The sequence below is a fragment of the Hibiscus syriacus genome, unplaced genomic scaffold (genome assembly GCF_006381635.1).
Source record: "Hibiscus syriacus cultivar Baekdansim isolate YM2019G1 unplaced genomic scaffold, ASM638163v2 tig00110597_pilon, whole genome shotgun sequence".
Classification (NCBI taxonomy): domain Eukaryota; kingdom Viridiplantae; phylum Streptophyta; class Magnoliopsida; order Malvales; family Malvaceae; genus Hibiscus; species Hibiscus syriacus.
In genome coordinates this window covers 6,450,275-6,467,675 of record NW_024062795.1, presented here as the reverse complement: position 1 = coordinate 6,467,675, position 17,401 = coordinate 6,450,275, and the positions used below count along the sequence as shown (strand labels likewise).

Here is a 17,401-nt window from a genome sequence, read left to right as displayed (position 1 = left end):
TGCGCAATGACCCATCATGCTTCTTTTGGAAGAGTACCGGTGCGCCATACGGTGCCTTTGAAGGTCGAATCATTCCCATATCGACTAGCTCCTTGAGTTGCCTTCGAAGTTCCTCAAGTTCGGGTGGGGCCATTCGGTAGGGTGCCAAGGCTGGCGGCTTTGCACCGTGTTCCAACTCGATCTTGTGATCCACCTCACGTCTTGGGGGAAGTTTATTTGGTAACTCGGGCGGCATCACGTCCTTGTTCTCCTCTAGGACTTCACGGATGATCAATGGTAGGTCATCTGTTTTCTCGATCTCGTCATCTTCCTTTAGCATGGCCAAGTAAGTAATGTCCCCTTTCTTGACGCCTTTACCAAGTTGTATGGCCGAGAGTTATGTGGCATCTCGACCTTGCTCTTTCGGTGCCTCGACCGTGGGGATCATGCAAGGAGACCCTTTCTCCAAGATACAAACAGAACTAAAGGAATGCATAGGGATAGCGGTTACCTGTCGGAGAAAGTCCAACCCCAAGACGACCTTAAAGTCATCCATGGGAATGACAGAAAAGTTCACTTGGCCCTCCCAAGTGCCTAAGCGTAGCTCGACCCCTCGTGCCACGCCATGGAGTGGTACCGCTTGTGTGTTTACCGTCTTGAGCCATCCTGTGCTCCCAGTGTACTTTAGGCCCAAACGGTTGGCTTCGTTTTTGGACACGAAATTGTGGGTAGCTCCCGTGTCCACCATGGCTCTTGTCCGCTTCTCGTTGATCACCGCTTCTACATACATGAGCCCATTACTCGATGTTGGTGTCAATGGCTTTGCCTTCAAGGCGTTTAGAACTTGGAGTGACCCCATCTCGGCTTGAGACTCTGTGTCTTGACGATCGACGATGGCAGACAATGAACCAAGTTTGGGACAGCTACTCATCGGATGCGGTCATTTACACAAGAAGCATCCTCATTTGGGAACGAATGCCTTTTTCTTCTCTTCATAGTCCCTCCGGCCCGGACGTCGATCACGATCTCCCTCTTTAGCTTGTGGCATTCGATGATCTCGGTCTCGGTTGCCTTGGTAATTCTCCCGCCGTTCTCCCCCACCTTTGGCTGGATACTTATCTTTATTTTTCGTCGCATTGGTGTGGGAGTAGGGTTGGAAGTCGACGAGTGACTCGGCGATGGCAATGGCCTCATCAACCGTTTTAATGTCCCGACGGTGCATCTCTTGCTTGGCCCATCCTTGTAGTCCGTCAATGAAGTAGAACAAGAGATATTCTTCGGACATATTGGGAATTTGAAGCATAAGGGTTGTGAATTCTTTCACATAGTCCCGCATAATACCCCGTTGCTTCAACTCCCGCAATTTATTGCGAGCCTCGTATACCACATTATCGGGATAGAAGTGCTTCTTGAGTTCTTTCTTGAACTCATCCCACGTATCTACCTGACAAGCTCCTCGCTCAATGTCGGCATGTTTCCTACGCCACCATAACATAGCAGTATCGGAAAGATATAAGGCAGCGGTCTTTACCTTGGCGGCCTCGTCGTTAAGGCCGATTCCCTCAAAGTATTGCTCCATCCGCCATAGGTAGTTTTCGACTTCCTTGGCGTCCCTTGCCCCGTTGAACTCTTGCGGCTTGGGGCACTCAACCCTCGGGGTGGAGACATGGTTAGCACCCCCGCTAACGGCGGCTCTCTTGCAGAGCGTCAAGTCCTCCCGCATCCCCTCGATGCTTTCACGGACGGCTTGGATCATATCCTCTAGCTGTATGAACCGAGCTTCAACCTCGTTGTTGGTCTCTTCGGCATTTCCTTTGAGTGTGTCAACTTGCTCCAAGACATGGTCCTCCAACGTCTTGAAGTCGTGCTGGACCCTTTCCAGCTTCTCGCCAAACTCTACCACCATCGGTTCTATAGAAGTGCTCTCGCGGGCCTTACTTTGGTCCCTCTTCTTATTCTTGTTGGTGGGTGCAGCTTCTCTTCCACGTTCCTCAGCAACAGTCGACTCGTTCGAATTTCCGGCCATTCCTACCATACACGTGCACGATATTGACGCCTTTACCGGCTCTGATACCAACTGTCACGGACTTAATCGCTCAATAAGCCTCGTGCGGCCTTAGCTCATTTTCGCCCCTCGCGATAGCTAAGTCAGCCTCACTCGAACTCGTGCTAGTGAAAGGATTGGCAAGGAAACAAAGAAGAAAGGAAATAACTTAGAGAGAAAGCTTGTTGAATGCTTGAATGCTTACAACTCTTGGATGATTTACAAATGAGGATTCTACACCTATTTATAGCATCCCACCTCCTCAATGGACGGTGGAGATTGATTTGATCCTACGGTAGGGAGAGATTCTCTAGAATTCTCCATTATTTCCTACCTAACATGGAAGACTCTAGAATGCTTCTAGAATATGTACAAGTCTTGAGTGTTATAGAATAATCTTCACTATTCTATCAACCTCCAAGACCAAATGTGGCCCAACATAGCCAAAATAGCCCAAAGTGTGGGGAAAAAGCCCAATTTCGTGACAGAGTGCTTACATGATTATCTTGAATTTATAACCAAAAGGAAACAAAATTACCATAAGTTTCACGCAGGGTGCGGCTCACGTGATCCACTAGCTAAAACGACTTCGATATTTGAGCTCTCTAAACATAACGGCTTTTGTGCCGCTGAATGGTCTAAGGAGCAAAATCCCGATCCTCCCTCTCATTCAAGCGGGTGAAACTTACCGCCTCGTCAACAAGGTTCTTTCAGTCAACAGTAAAAATCAGATCCCACTAACGCGCGTGGAATTACCGGTTTTAAAGTACCTCAGTAAATCCAGCAGCTAAGACAAGATTCGTAGAGGGAAACAACGGCTCTAGCTAGTTTTCCCTTCGCTTTTTGCCCACGGTAAATTTGTAATGTAATTTGATCATTTAAAGGTAAAATCATGAATATAAGATATTAGTTTTAATTTTCTTCATTTTGATATAATATACCTTTTATTATTAATATAATATTATTTTAATATTATCCAAATATTCAAATAGGTAACATTAAATCAACAACAAAATTTAACAAGTGATCAAAATAAAAATTAAATATAACATTAAGTGTGATTTATTTTGAAAAATATTTGATTCATCAAAACAGAAAGAGTACTTGGATGACCAAATAAATAATTTAATCTAAAACTATATTTAAAACTAAATATAATATTAATATATACAGATTTAATTATAAATAACGAATTTTTAAATCTCTTGTGACGTGATATTTCACCAACTTATTTGCTTTAAAAACCCCCCAGCGTATTGCTTTTTTGTCTCACCGCTAAATCTCTCTCTAAAATCCTCTGCTTAGCTCTAAACTCTTAGATCTCAGTTCTCCGGCTTTCTTCGTCGTTATCGTCAATGGGTAATTTGCTTCATTTCCCTTATTTCTGCATTTTTCATTTCATTTTGTTAATTCACTATTTCGCTATCAACTGAGTACGATACTTTCGATAATCATTCGTTTGACTTCATTTGAGCAGCTTCAGATAAGAAGATCAAGATCGGGATTAACGGTAATCATTGGATCTAGTTATGTTACTTCGGTTTTAGAAGCATTTAAACTGATTTTGAAAGGTTTTGATATTTCTTTTGATTTCCTGCTTAGGATTTGGAAGAATCGGACGCTTGGTTGCTAGAGTAGTTCTTCAGAGGAACGATGTTGAACTCGTTGCCGTTAATGATCCCTTCATCACCACAGATTATATGGTAACAGCTGATTTAATCTAGTGGTTAACTTAAAAGATAAAAAAACTGTGATTTAAACTCTTGAATTGAGATTTTGTTTTTTTAATTTACTCGATGGGAAAATGCAGACATACATGTTCAAATACGACAGCGTTCACGGTCAATGGAAGCACCATGATGTTAAGGTCAAAGACTCTAAAACCCTTCTCTTCGGTGAAAAACCTGTCACCGTATTCAGAATCAGGTAAAAATAATGGACACAAAAAAAGGGGAAAAATCTCATTTCTAAGATTGCTTTTAGTTATCTTTTTAATGGTTTTAATTATTGTATTTCATGATTTAGGAATCCCGAGGAGATTCCATGGGCTGAGGCCGGAGCTGAGTTTGTTGTCGAGTCAACCGGAGTGTTCACTGACAAGGACAAGGCTGCTGCTCACTTGAAGGTTCCTTGAAAAAAATATTCATTGGGCTTTTGTTATTTGTTCTCAATAAATAGATGGAAGCTTGAATGAGATATTGTTTGTTTTCAGGGTGGTGCTAAGAAGGTTGTGATCTCTGCTCCAAGCAAAGATGCCCCTATGTTCGTTGTCGGTGTGAATGAAAAGGAATACAAGCCAGAGCTTAACATTGTTTCCAATGCAAGTTGCACTACCAATTGTCTTGCTCCCCTTGCCAAGGTTATCCATGACCGATTCGGGATTCTTGAGGGTCTCATGACCACTGTTCATTCCATCACTGGTAACTTACTTTACCCTGTTTTTTTAATTAACTTTTTTAATGGGTTGGTGATAGTTTTGACTATAAATTCTTTGGGTTTCAGCCACACAAAAGACCGTTCATGGTCCTTCGATGAAGGACTGGAGAGGTGGTAGAGCTGCTTCCTTCAACATCATTCCCAGCAGTACTGGCGCGGCCAAGGTACCTCTTCGGCTCTTAATTCTTAAATTATCTGAAATCTTGAAAAAAATTCGAACATTAGCCTAACCGGATCTGTTAAATATAGGTTAATGTATGCTACTTTAACTGATCTTTAATATATGCATTCCTTGATATTGTGGATAAATAGGCTGTTGGAAAGGTTCTCCCCGCCCTCAATGGTAAATTGACTGGAATGGCTTTCCGAGTTCCTACAGTCGATGTATCAGTTGTTGACCTCACTGTTAGGCTTGAGAAGTCCACGTCTTATGACGAGATCAAAGCTGCAATCAAGTAAGTTCCGTAGTAATCCCTCTTGAGGATTGAATCACTGTATTCATGCCACTATTATATGATTTCTCACCCACTGTTTTCAAGCTACTATTATATGATTTCTCACCCGCTGTTTGATAATTTCAGGGAGGAGTCGGAGGGAAAGCTTAAGGGCATTCTTGGTTACATTGAAGAAGACATTGTCTCCACAGACTTTGTTGGTGACAGCAGGCAAGTCGAGAACGATATCCCGTTGTATTTATGTTATTAGACTGTCATTTGTAAAGAGGTTTATGTTCGATCTTGTGTGTTTTTCAGGTCGAGCATATTTGATGCCAAGGCTGGTATTGCTCTAAGCAAAAACTTCGTGAAACTTGTCAGCTGGTATGACAATGAATGGGGTTACAGGTAATGAAAGATGAGCCTTTTTTTTTTCTCTCCTTTGAAATCTATGGCCTTTGAACTGCAGGTTATGGTGAACATGACACTCCCTCCCATGTTTTGTTTTGCAGTTCTCGAGTGATTGACTTGATTGTTCACATGCATCTACCCAAGCTTAAAATCGATTGATAATTTCTGGTGTTGTTTTTGAAGCTGCAAATAAACCTGAGATTTTACCTTCTTGGATGTTTCCATTTCTGCGTTTTAAACTTTGAAAAGAAAATCAATGTTTCAATGGCTTTTGCTCTTTCTTCGATATATTGAAGATGTAGGGAACATAGTTTCCAGTTTAGTAGTAAGTATAGAACCGAATGGTCAATGAAAATTCTGTTGTTGCTTTTTTGTGTTTCAGCACTTGCCCCCTCTGCCATTTGAATTCCTAATTATTTAGAGAATTTAATATAATTCATCACCTTTAATATAATAATAGTAAGGGGGTAAACTACAAAATTGGTCATAATATAGTATCATAGATTTTGATCTCTCACATTATAGTCATGCTTGGTTGTTATCTCAGTTGAAGTGTTATCTAAATAAAATATTTAATTCACCCAAAAGATTATTAAAAGCACTGCGACATCTCACGTCCCGCTCCACGCCCAACACTGCTGATTCACTTTGCCGATCTTCACTGTCCAATTTCATGTCATCTATCATCATTTATATTACAACAACTCACCCCATTCAATCAGCACACCCGAGTCGGTCTTCATCTTCACTTTAACCCAACCTTCAAATCTAACACCAATGTCAGTATCCCGCCGACAATCTATCATCATCAATCCCCAATTCAACTCTGTTCACCATCCATTGATAATTATTTGCTCAGCTATAACCCTCAACTCCATTTCGACTTTACACGAGTTTTTTATATCGGGGCAGCCGTCAGTCATGCCAAGAAGAACATATTTAACTCTGACGTCTATGGACAGCTCAAATCCGACGAAGGAAATTTGAAAGTTTGAGTTTAGTTTTACGGGCTTTCAAATGGTTTTGGGAATCTGATTTTTGAGAAGAAAAAAAGGGATACAATAGGATTAGTTTGACACAATCATCAATGGAAGGGACCAAAGTCAGTGAATTTGAAGATGTGCATTAGTTTTTTTTATTTAAATTTTGGAAGTTCAATTGGGCAACAAAAAAAAAAAGAGAGAGAGAAGAGAAACCATTTGGTGATAAGGACGATAAAGAAAATTGTCAAAGCGACGACGACTAGAATATTGACTCTTAATTACATCATTAAGTTATAGCATTATTTGTCACAAACAACTCTTTTATTACATCACCAAAACAAAGTTTGCTCAAGGAAAATGGTAATGGCATAGTCCTTGTTTTGAACAACTTTAGCTTTGGTTTACATCCCACCAAAATCCCATTATTCCAGATGCTTCTGCATTTACAAAAGCCCAACGGAATCACGTCATTTATGCCATGTGAATCGTGAAACCATTACTCTTAGGAGACGTTTACTTCGTGAAAAATATCATTATCAAGAGAAATAATTTTTTTCAAAATTATATTTTCACATTTGGTTGACAATTGCTTCTGCATTTACAAAAGCTCAACGGGATTGGGCAAGGGTTTCTGTTTCTTGCTTCTCTTCCACTTGGGTTTTATTTCCGTTTCTCATTCTCCATCATCATATTTTCTTTTTCGTTTCATTTCGATTTCCTCCCAACATTGTTGTCAAACGTGAACCTTAATTTCAACCATGTATTATTGCTTGCAAATAGGTTTAGGTGACTATACATTATTATATAAACCCTTGTAATGGCCATGATCGTGGTTTTCATGCAGTTCATCCTTCTCTAATTTGGCTATTTAAAGCAGGCATTCAAAAGGATCCCAATTGGATCAATGAGCTTCAAATCAGCATGACTTAGTAGTTTTATCGTTTTCTCTGTGTAATTGTAACTCAACAAAAAATGTTGGTTTTATTTTTCTAGTGGAGCGTGTGCATAAATAGAAAAGAATCTTATTGAGTGAAAAGTTACGAGAAATTATTTTTCTTAAGACGAAAGTAATAGTAGTATTTTTGAATTCTGAACGTCGAACATTTTAAGGGTCAATAGTTCCAGTATGGATTAATTTGATCAAAGGCAAAAATAAAAGAACGGGAAGAGAAAGGCGGCAAAGGGTAAAGATGTAAACATACTTAAGATAACTGTTGGCTGTTTTGATAATAAAAATGCCTAACAAGAGCCCAATAGACCAAGGGTAATTCAGACATTTACGTGAAAACATTAAAATAATACAAAATACTACCAGGCGGGAAAAATTTAGCGCTAAAAACTGAAAAGCCGCTGAGCACTCCGCATTTTACCCACCCACCGCTTCTACTTTGTCTCCGTGATTCAGTTGACACACATGGATTCCGATTCAGACTCGGACGGCTCACATATTTCAGCCACTCCTCCACGTGACTCACTCCCGCCTCCGAGGAGGCTGCCGCAACCGCCTCCAAAACCTCCTTCCTCCTCCTTGAAATCTACAGCAAAGATCAAACCCTCCTCTCATCCAGACACCATTTTCAAACCCAAAAAGCCGTCTTCGTTAAAACATGATAAACCCAAACCCAAACCCAAAGTTGTACCGGAACCCGAACCCAAACCTATTCAGCAACAGGATCTCCCTTCTCCAGTCGGCAATTTTCCTTTCCAGATTCGTCGTCCGTCGGATCAACCCCGTCAAATCTCCGTCGGACGTTCCCTTGAAACCCTCCCCGCTGGTTTCTTCTCCACGCGCCGTGTTTCCTTCTCCAAAATCTCTAAACCTTCCCTTAATTTTGAACCCGAAACCACACCGGAAATAACCGCCGAACCTAAAATTAAAGTCTCCGACTGCTCAGGTTCCACCAAAATTTTCAACAAGAATCTTCCGAATTTGATCAGAGGGGATGCCCCTTTACCTGAAGTTAAATTACAAAGACGCAGTGAAGAAGGTAACTTCGTTAAGCTAAATTTCAGAGGCTATAAGCGCAAGTTCACAGCTAAAGGTAAAAAGATGAACAATTACTCTTACAAATCAAAGTATTTCAAAAGAAGCAAGAGAAGAGTCAAACCCGAAGTTCATATGGGAAACCTTTGCGACGAAGAAGGTTTAGTTTCTGACATTACACAGCATTCGAAAGTAGAGAACCTTAGTAGATTTGAGTCAGTTGAAGCAGCAATTTCTGCGGTTCGAAATGAGGTATCGGATGAGAACCTGGTGAGGTTGTTGAAAGCTATGTATGGCTATGATTCATTCCGTGACGGACAGCTGGAAGCAATCAAAATGGTGCTTGCTGGCAAATCAGCGATGCTAGTTTTGCCAACTGGAGCTGGGAAGTCGCTTTGCTATCAAATTCCGGCAGTGGTTTTACCAGGGGTTACATTGGTGGTGAGTCCATTGGTGGCTTTGATGATTGATCAGTTGAAACAGTTGCCTTCCATGATTCCAGGCGGTTTCTTGTCTAGCAGTCAGGTAGGAATTGGGTTGTTTCTCTCTCTTTAGAATTTTATTAGTTATTGATAAATGGCGTTATGTTGTGTTTTTGCATGGAATAGGGACCCGAAGAGGCTGCCGAGACACTAAGAATGATTCAAGAAGGAAGCATAAAAGTGGGTTTAACATTTTAGGAAGTTATTGGTGAATAGTATGAATATTGTTTGAATTGCATCACTGCCCAAAAGCTAATGTTTTCATGGCTTATGTTTCAGGTGCTTTTTGTTTCACCAGAAAGACTTTTGAATGCAGACTTTTTGTCAATATTTTCTGGTACTACATCTGTATCACTTGTCGTGGTTGATGAAGCTCATTGTGTATCTGAATGGTGAGTGGTTGAACTATCATTCTTCTTATTTACATCTCCTGAAAGTATCGAATGTATTGAAATGAATAAAAATTATATAGGTCACATAATTTTCGGCCGTCATATATGCGGCTGAGGGCATCTTTACTTCGTGCCAAATTCAATGCTGAATGCATTCTTGCAATGACTGCAACTGCCACAACCACAACTTTGTCATCTGTTATGTCAGCGTTAGAGATTTCTTCAACCAACCTAATTCAAAAGGCACAAGTAAGGGATAATCTACGGCTATCGGTGTCTTTGAGTGGCAATAGGCAAGTCTGATCCTGTTTTTTCAGTTTAGCTTTACTCCACACGTAGGTTATCCTATGAATATGCTTCTAACTGTTTGATCATCATAGGATGAAGGATATGCTAAAGTTGATGAAGTCCTCTCCTTTTCTGGAAGCTCGAAGCATTATTGTTTACTGCAAATTTCAGGTAAGACTTGTATTCCTTTGAATATTTTTGACTCTATGGCTCTTCTCATTGTTGAATTCCTTTACTCAGTTCAATTGGCTATTAATGCGCAGCTTTGAGCAGTTCTTTTGGATAGCACATATCTGCTAATTCTATAAATCCCTTATATAAGCAACTTAGCTTCTTCTGCTACTAAATTTGCCTGAAGCAGAAAGACTACTTTTATAAGGCTTAAATATACATTTAGTACCTGAACCAGGCATGTTCTCCCAAATTAGTACCTAACTTTTGCTCCCAAGTTGGTACTTTAACTTTAATTTCATGCACTGATTTGGTACTTTTAATAAATTTTTACAAATTTTAAAGCTTTTCTTTAAAAAAAAAACTTATGATGACATCATCATTGACACATTGTATAATCTTATTTTGTCATGTCATCAAAAGTTATTATCGTTAATAAAAGTACCAAAACAATGAATGGAATTATGCCAACTTGGGAGCAAAAATTCTTTAGGTACCAACTTCGGAGAAGGTGCCTAGTTCAGGTACCAAATGTATATTTAAGCCTTTTCGTAATGCGCTTGATCTCAGGTTTTAGCTATTGCATTTATGCAGTCAACGTATAGTTCTCAAGCCATTAGTAATTTCTACTTGCCCTGGATTTTGCAGTCTGAAACTGATGAGATAAGCAGGTACTTATGTGATAACAATATCTCTGCAAAGGTGAGTATTTTTACATGCGTAATGTTTTCCATCAGTTAGTAACTTTTAGGCTTCTAACAAGCTTATTTTTAATGTTCATGTAGAGTTACCATAGTGGAATGCTGGCAAGGGATCGCAGCCGCATACAGGAGTTGTTTTGTGCCAACAAGATCAGAGTGGTATGAATTATCTCACTGCAGCATCTAAGTTCTGCACTGAATATAATTTTCTCCCTTTTGAAAGCTTTTATTGGTTGTAACAATTACCTCAATAACTATCTTTTGAAGGTTGTTGCAACTGTGGCATTTGGCATGGGGCTTGACAAGAGGGATGTTGGAGCTGTAAGAAGAAAAACTTCATTTATAAGTTCTGTGGTTTCTTGTCATAAAATTCACATCAAATCTAGTCTAGTTTTTCCCTCCTGGCCTTAGCTCAAGTTGTAAAGGGTAGTTGAAATTTTCCTGATGATGCTAGGCTAAGTCCATAGTATCCTCTTGTACCCAAAATAAATTATAGTCCAAATTTTGGTGCATTAGTGATTTAGAATATTATGATGGTATAATGGTTCTGTCATAAGTGATGGTATGTGTAAAGGGTAGACCACTGCTCCTCCTCTCTACTTTAGTTTTCCTGGTTGTCTTCTTCACTGGGGTTTGAAAGACCAGAAGTAGAAAATTGTTAAATAAGAGAGTCAATTTGAGTTAGCACTTCGGGAATCTCATGTATACAAACACTTTCTATGCTCTCTTTCTGCTGTGATTTGCTTGCGTTAGATGTTGCACCACCATTTTTAAATAGTGGCAAGTGTTTTTTTTTCCTTGATTTTGTTTCAGGTAATTCATTATAGTTTGCCAGAAAGCTTGGAAGAGTATGTCCAGGTTGATATGTGCTCCTTAACTGTTAGGTTTTTGCAAGGCATTCTGTACCTTGATGACTGCTAATCAAATGAACGGTCACCTCTTGTAGGAGATTGGTCGTGGTGGACGAGATGGGAGATTGTCTTATTGCCATCTTTATTTTGACGACGTCACATATTACAAGCTCCGAAGTCTTATGCACAGGTTCTTAGCATGAAACTGATCTTACAATAAGAATTTATTGAGAGGATTTTTCTGAATTATACTTACACAACTTTTTGTTGTCAGTGATGGAGTGGATGAGTTTTCAGTAAACAAATTCCTTTGTCAAGTTTTTGCTGATGACGGAAATTCACATGGGGAAGTTTGTTCACTGGTCAAAGAATCTGTATCTCGTAAATTCGATATGAAAGAAGAGGTTCTCTCTTGTACCATGCTGAATGGACTTTTAGAATTTGCAATCTAATAGTTTCCATATAACTAATACTACGTAGCCAAATATGCAATTTGAAACATTTATGCTAAAATTTGGAGTAGCCTAATCTACTGCATCATGATTCTTCTTTTCATTTTTAAAATCATGTTGGTAGCCTGACATTCAGCAAATTATCGGCTACCATTTATCTAAACTGTTGCTTGCAGGTAATGCTCACACTTTTAACACATCTGGAGTTGGGTGAAACACAATACTTGCATCTGCTTCCACAGCTAAATGTTACTTGTACTCTGAATTTCCATAAGGTAATGGAACTTCTCATAGATATCTCTTACATGTTAATTGTTTTAGGCAATTACATTGCGGTGATTGTTTAAACACTTTAAGGGTCTTTTCTTGAAAATTGGAAGTTCTGAAGCAAGGTATTAATTGAAGACTGAAATAATTTACATTTTACAGACTTCCCCAATGTCACTTGCTGACAAGGATCCTGCAGTTGCTGCTATTTTGAGGAAGTGAGTATATTTTTCATGCTTGGTTATGTAGAATGGGAATTCTTCTCAGGTATGTACCTCCTGACAGAACAAGTTATACTTTATCATAAATTTTTAGGTCAGAAATTAAGCAAGGGCAGTATGTGTTTGATATACCCACTGTGGCAAATAGCATTGGGATTGCACCTAGTGAGCTATCAAATCACTTGCAGGATCTTAAGGTTGGATTTTCGAAAAGAAACCAGTTCTCGTTGATTATTATACATGTTTTATTTGTGCGGAAGGCTCCTCAAATGCCAAACAAAAACAATCTCGAATTTTTGACATCTGCCGATTAATAATATAATTGTGAGAGATCATAAATGGTTAGGTTAAGACATTAGTTTATGTGATTTTTTTCAAGATTATCTTTTGAAGATATGCGTTATTTGTGTGAAAAAATATGCATTATGGTTTATTAAGATGAGAAAAAAGTATATGCTCTGTAGGTGATGGCATCAACAAATTCCTTTTGATTTGCCTGATTTGTATGCTGAACAAGATTAAGTTCGTATTCTTTTTTCAACAACCTATCAGCAATTGTAGAAAGCTTAAAACTCGTTTACAATAAATTACAATGAATTTGTTTAAACTTTAAAGCCAAGTGTTACTTTTTCGTAGTTAAATGTGATTGCTACACTGTTTTTTAATGAATTTGATCTATAACTTTTCATTTTTTTTTCTTTTCTTACGAAGCTTATATTTTGGTTTATCGCGTATAACTTGGAAGCAGTATCATTTTCAGCTTATTCTTTTTGGGATTATCTTAGGTAAAGGGAGAAATAACATACGAGTTGAAGGATCCAGCCTTCTGCTTTAAGGTTGTGAAGTTTCCTAGTGATTTCTGTTCTCTTACGGAACTTCTTACAAGATGGTTACTGGATATTGAGAATTGCAAGGTAACTGAGCCTGATATTATTTAAAAGTTGTCGGCACATTAAGCAGGATATTAGATTTTTTCTCTGGGGGTATTTAGAGAAAAAGATGTTAACGAGTTTAATGGTGTATTAATTTAGGTGGCTGTTATTACCCTAGAAGAGATTCATGTATGTTGCAATTTCTGTTTCTAGATATTTTAATAAGAAAAACGATTTGGTTATAAAGCAGTCTTTCTCCACCTCTAAGTTATGAAGTACTCTCTGTTTCTACTCTGATTTCTAGAAATATTAGTATAACAGTTGATGGTATTTTCAATGCAATCAACATATCATACTGGCAATGCTAATTTTTGGTTGATTTATAATATAAAGGCTCTAATATTTTTCCCTTATGAATCAGGTATGGAAATTGGATGTCATGTACAGTTCTGCAGTTTTTGCAGTGAATGCATGCGAGAAGACACATGATTGCAATGTTGCTCAGCAGACAACATGCTTGCAAGAGAGGATTTTGGATTATTTTAAGGGACACAATAATCCTGATGTCCTTGATAAGATGGGTCACAACAGGTACACAAATTCTTTGTCTTTAGCTTTAAGACATCAAAGATAAATGACATTTAACAATTATCCAAGATGGTTTTTGATTTCATACTTTTTAAAAAAAGTTTTTCATGCCGAATAAATCATCTGTCCCTTTCTCTCTCTTTTAGTTTTATTTCTCCGTAATAATAGAACTATCGTCTGTATTTGCAGCCCTTTTCTACGTGCAGATATAAAGGTGAGAATTATACAGCCAATGCAATTCTGTTCTCAGGGTACTCATGACTCATGAGTCGTGTGTGGTAGTTATAAAACATTTCATCTGTTTTGGTCAACCAGGTCTTTCTGCAGAGCAACTCCAATGTTAAGTTTACTCCAAGAGCTATTGCAAGGGTAATGCATGGAATTGGGAGCCCATCCTATCCTTCTTCAACTTGGTCAAGAACTCATTTCTGGTATATTATATATTTCCTTTGATTTGATTGTTATTTTTCTAAGGATATAACACCATTTGTCGCTGGTAATAGTCAAGCATCCATTGAGCAATCTGGTTGAAAGTCTTGAGCAAATCATAATATATGATATCTATATTATTTTGTTTGGAATTACAATGTTCATATATAGGAATTATTAACATCAAGAGCAGTTGCAAGTTTCTTGCTTCAGTATAATGTAAAATTTGATATGTCATATGATAGGTTGTCTAGTGAGATTCTTGGTCCCTTTTTTCTACCTAGTAAGCCACATGACCCGTTTCAGCCATTAAAGGAATGTTTATTCTTTTCTAGATATATTTTTCGAAAGATTTTAAGAGTTCCACAGAAACTACATAAAAATATTTCCTGGAATTTTGCCTCGTAATCCTATGAAGTTTTGGTATATGGCGCAAGAATAAAATGGACTTGATCAAATATCACATAATGCTTGGTAAATTCAGGGCTTTATTGAGCTTTACATTTGAGACAAAGTCCAAGGATAATGAGTCTCATGTCACTGCCCTTTAGCCATTAATTTTGACAATGTGCTTCATCCGTGCATACCCATGGTTTTATAATCTTTTTCATGAAGAGGGAGCTATTCTTGAGTTGCAGGGGAAGGTATACACAGATAGATTTCAAGGCGGTAATGAATGCAGCAAAGGCAGAGCTCATGAACTTTGTTGGAAAAGATGCACCTTAAATCCTTGTCGATGTTTTTATACTTCTTTCCGATAATGCTTTGGCGGTCTGGAAGTTGGTTTTGCAGAGAAGAGGACAACAAGATAAAAAGGCAGTTTACGTGCAGGTGTAATTTATATGACAGGTAAACTTCTTTACTTAGCGACCTTTTTGTTTTACATCGATATAAACCGGATTTGGCACAAGTATCAGCTGCAAAACTAAAATGAATTAGGGCTCTGAACTTATAAAGGATATTAGGAATGCGAATACTTTCTAGACTGCAAACAAGCATGCAGCATCATGAACTTGTCTCATTGCTCCCTTGTGATAATATAATTAGATATTCAAAACTGACAGCAATAAATATGCATTTAAGTATTCATTATTGCAGGAAATAATCTAATTTGACATTTGAATTTCCATTTTATGTTTTCTGCAGTCTGCGTAAATGATATATACCGTAAGAATTATTCGACTTTTGAAGGTTAAGTAGGAAGGGGTGGTGTTGGTGGAGCTGAGACTGAGAGGTGACATAATATTTGTATTTAATTCTTTATATTTATTGGAATTTATATGTGTTTATGGAAAATGTTTCCTCAACAGCCTCGAGTATAATAATGAGTTTTATGAAGGAACAATGAAAAGGTAAGGAATCTGGATTGTACCTAACATATATACTGTTCTATGAGGAATAGTAATTTGGATAAAATACTTGTCGGACTTATTTAATTTGATAAAACGTTTGGTCTTTCATGTAAAATTAATGACCTAGGTGAATTTATCAAGTATTTTCAGTGAGAGAATGTTGTTTTTATTAGAAATTATAAGTTCAAGCAGTTAGGTCTACAAAATATGTGTACATTATCGATGTTTAAAAAATATTCTCAACATATATTAGTATATTACCTTATAACTAGTCAAGATTATTGAAAAAAATTTAATGATTTAGGCCTTGATGATTTGAATAGAGCAAATTTTGTTAAAAGGATCAATTTTTATTAATGTATTATCTAAATTAGTCAACTAATAGATAAATTTTTATAAATAATATTGTGAATTTTTTTTAAATAATATTATTTTAAAATTATTTGTTCAATTAGGATGGATGTTATAGTAAGAATCGAAGTCTCCCGGCTCATGGGAGTTGCATTGCACTCCCTACGACTATGGGAGTTTTGCATTGATCCAAACTTGTAATAGAATAAATAAGACTAAAAATCACAAAGGAAATGCGCCTATAACTCCACATTAATTACAGTATTGCCATAGAGTTTTATATGATCACCTTGGAGAGATGCATTGTCTTCGTGGGTCTCGCCGTTTTTCCAAAAAAAAAAAAATCATCTTTTTAATTTAATATTTCCGATCAGGCACCGGTCAAATTATATTTCCTGATCTAATACCCTTTACAGTAAGGTACGTCATCTGTACTGCGTTATACGCTAAGTTGGCGTCACGTGGGATAAGGCGTGCCCCTAAAATGCACTTTATGCTGACATAGATATACGTGTGAACGGGCGAGGGTAGGTTGGTAATTAAGAGTATGGCGCGACACAGGGGCCGCGCCTTACCTGTGATTCTGATACGCGTCAGAAAGGCACGGGCCCTGCCCCTTGCTATACCTTTAATTATCAAATTACCCCCGTCCGTTCACACATATCTCTCCCTATAAATACCCAAATTCTCAATCACTTTCATCACACTAAATCATCTCAACTTCTCTCAAATACTCTTATATTCTATTATTAAGGTATATTTTATTATATTTAGTTTTTTAGTAATTTATTTAATTATTTTAATTGCTAAATATCTTATTTAATTAATTTTTTTGCATACATAAAATGGAAGGCGATCTATTTTGGTTGGATGAAAATCATATATCTCGACACTTTACTGATACGATAACATTTTAACGTTTTAATTTAATTAATTTATTTTTTTAATGCATGATTATTAGTTTAAAAATTAATCTGTGTAATTATTTATTTTTTAGGAGAGATACCGTATGTTAGATCCTTTTATTAGGAACCTTAAGTTAGTTATAACTACTCGTGTAATGCCGTATTTAGTAGAGACTGGATTCGGTCACCTAGGTAGATATCAGAGTCACTGTAAGATAGAACCAGACCTTATTTCTGCCTTAGTAGAGCGGTGAAGGCCGGAGACCCACACATTCCATCTTCCGTGCGGAGAGTGCACGATCATGCTTGAGGATGTTTCTATGCACCTGGGGCTTCCGGTGGATGGAGGTGTGATATCAGGGATAGCTTCCGGTTCTTGGACTACTTTGTGTCGGGTTAGTCTAGGATGTGTCACGGAAAATTTTAACGGTGGACGGATACCGTTAAATTGGTTAGATGCTAATTTTCGGGAGTTGAGCGAGGACGCGTCTGACGATGAAGTTAAACAGAATGCACGGGCATACATACTGCAGCTGATAGGAAGGCTGCTGAAGCCGGACAAATCGCGCAACTAAGTTCACTGTATGTAGTTGCAACATCTTGGCGACTTTCATCTGGTCGGATCACTCAGTTGGGGCTCGGCAGTTTTGGCTTGCCTGTACAGGGAGATGTGTCGAGCCATTGACTACAGGCGTAATGCTATTGGCGGATGTCTCCTGCTGCTGCAGTCTTGGGCATGGTATCGATTGCCCTTTTTATGTACCGTTGTCAAGAACCCATTCATATTTCCGCTACTCCTGAGGTAATT

At 38.1% G+C, this 17,401-nt stretch overlaps 2 protein-coding genes across 2 annotated transcripts; both read left to right on the top strand.

The window, feature by feature from the left end:
* Positions 1-3,272: 3,272 nt before the first annotated feature.
* LOC120134497 (glyceraldehyde-3-phosphate dehydrogenase, cytosolic-like) lies at positions 3,273-5,534 on the top strand. The gene is made up of 11 exons (XM_039150924.1): positions 3,273-3,382; positions 3,501-3,533; positions 3,626-3,726; positions 3,834-3,949; positions 4,049-4,148; positions 4,236-4,443; positions 4,526-4,623; positions 4,772-4,914; positions 5,041-5,124; positions 5,212-5,301; positions 5,406-5,534. Exons 1-11 carry the CDS (start codon positions 3,379-3,381, stop codon positions 5,461-5,463), a joined length of 1,035 nt encoding a protein of 344 aa, XP_039006855.1. The 5' UTR covers positions 3,273-3,378; the 3' UTR covers positions 5,464-5,534.
* A 2,167-nt stretch (positions 5,535-7,701) lies between these two features.
* Positions 7,702-15,320, top strand: LOC120134391 (ATP-dependent DNA helicase Q-like 5). The gene is made up of 20 exons (XM_039150823.1): positions 7,702-8,796; positions 8,880-8,933; positions 9,033-9,145; positions 9,226-9,438; positions 9,526-9,604; positions 10,253-10,306; positions 10,390-10,464; positions 10,573-10,626; positions 11,119-11,163; positions 11,252-11,346; positions 11,431-11,560; positions 11,785-11,883; positions 12,038-12,093; positions 12,191-12,293; positions 12,882-13,010; positions 13,390-13,559; positions 13,746-13,770; positions 13,872-13,987; positions 14,624-14,834; positions 15,132-15,320. Exons 1-19 carry the CDS (start codon positions 7,702-7,704, stop codon positions 14,709-14,711), a joined length of 2,793 nt encoding a protein of 930 aa, XP_039006754.1. The 3' UTR covers positions 14,712-14,834; positions 15,132-15,320.
* Positions 15,321-17,401: the final 2,081 nt, after the last annotated feature.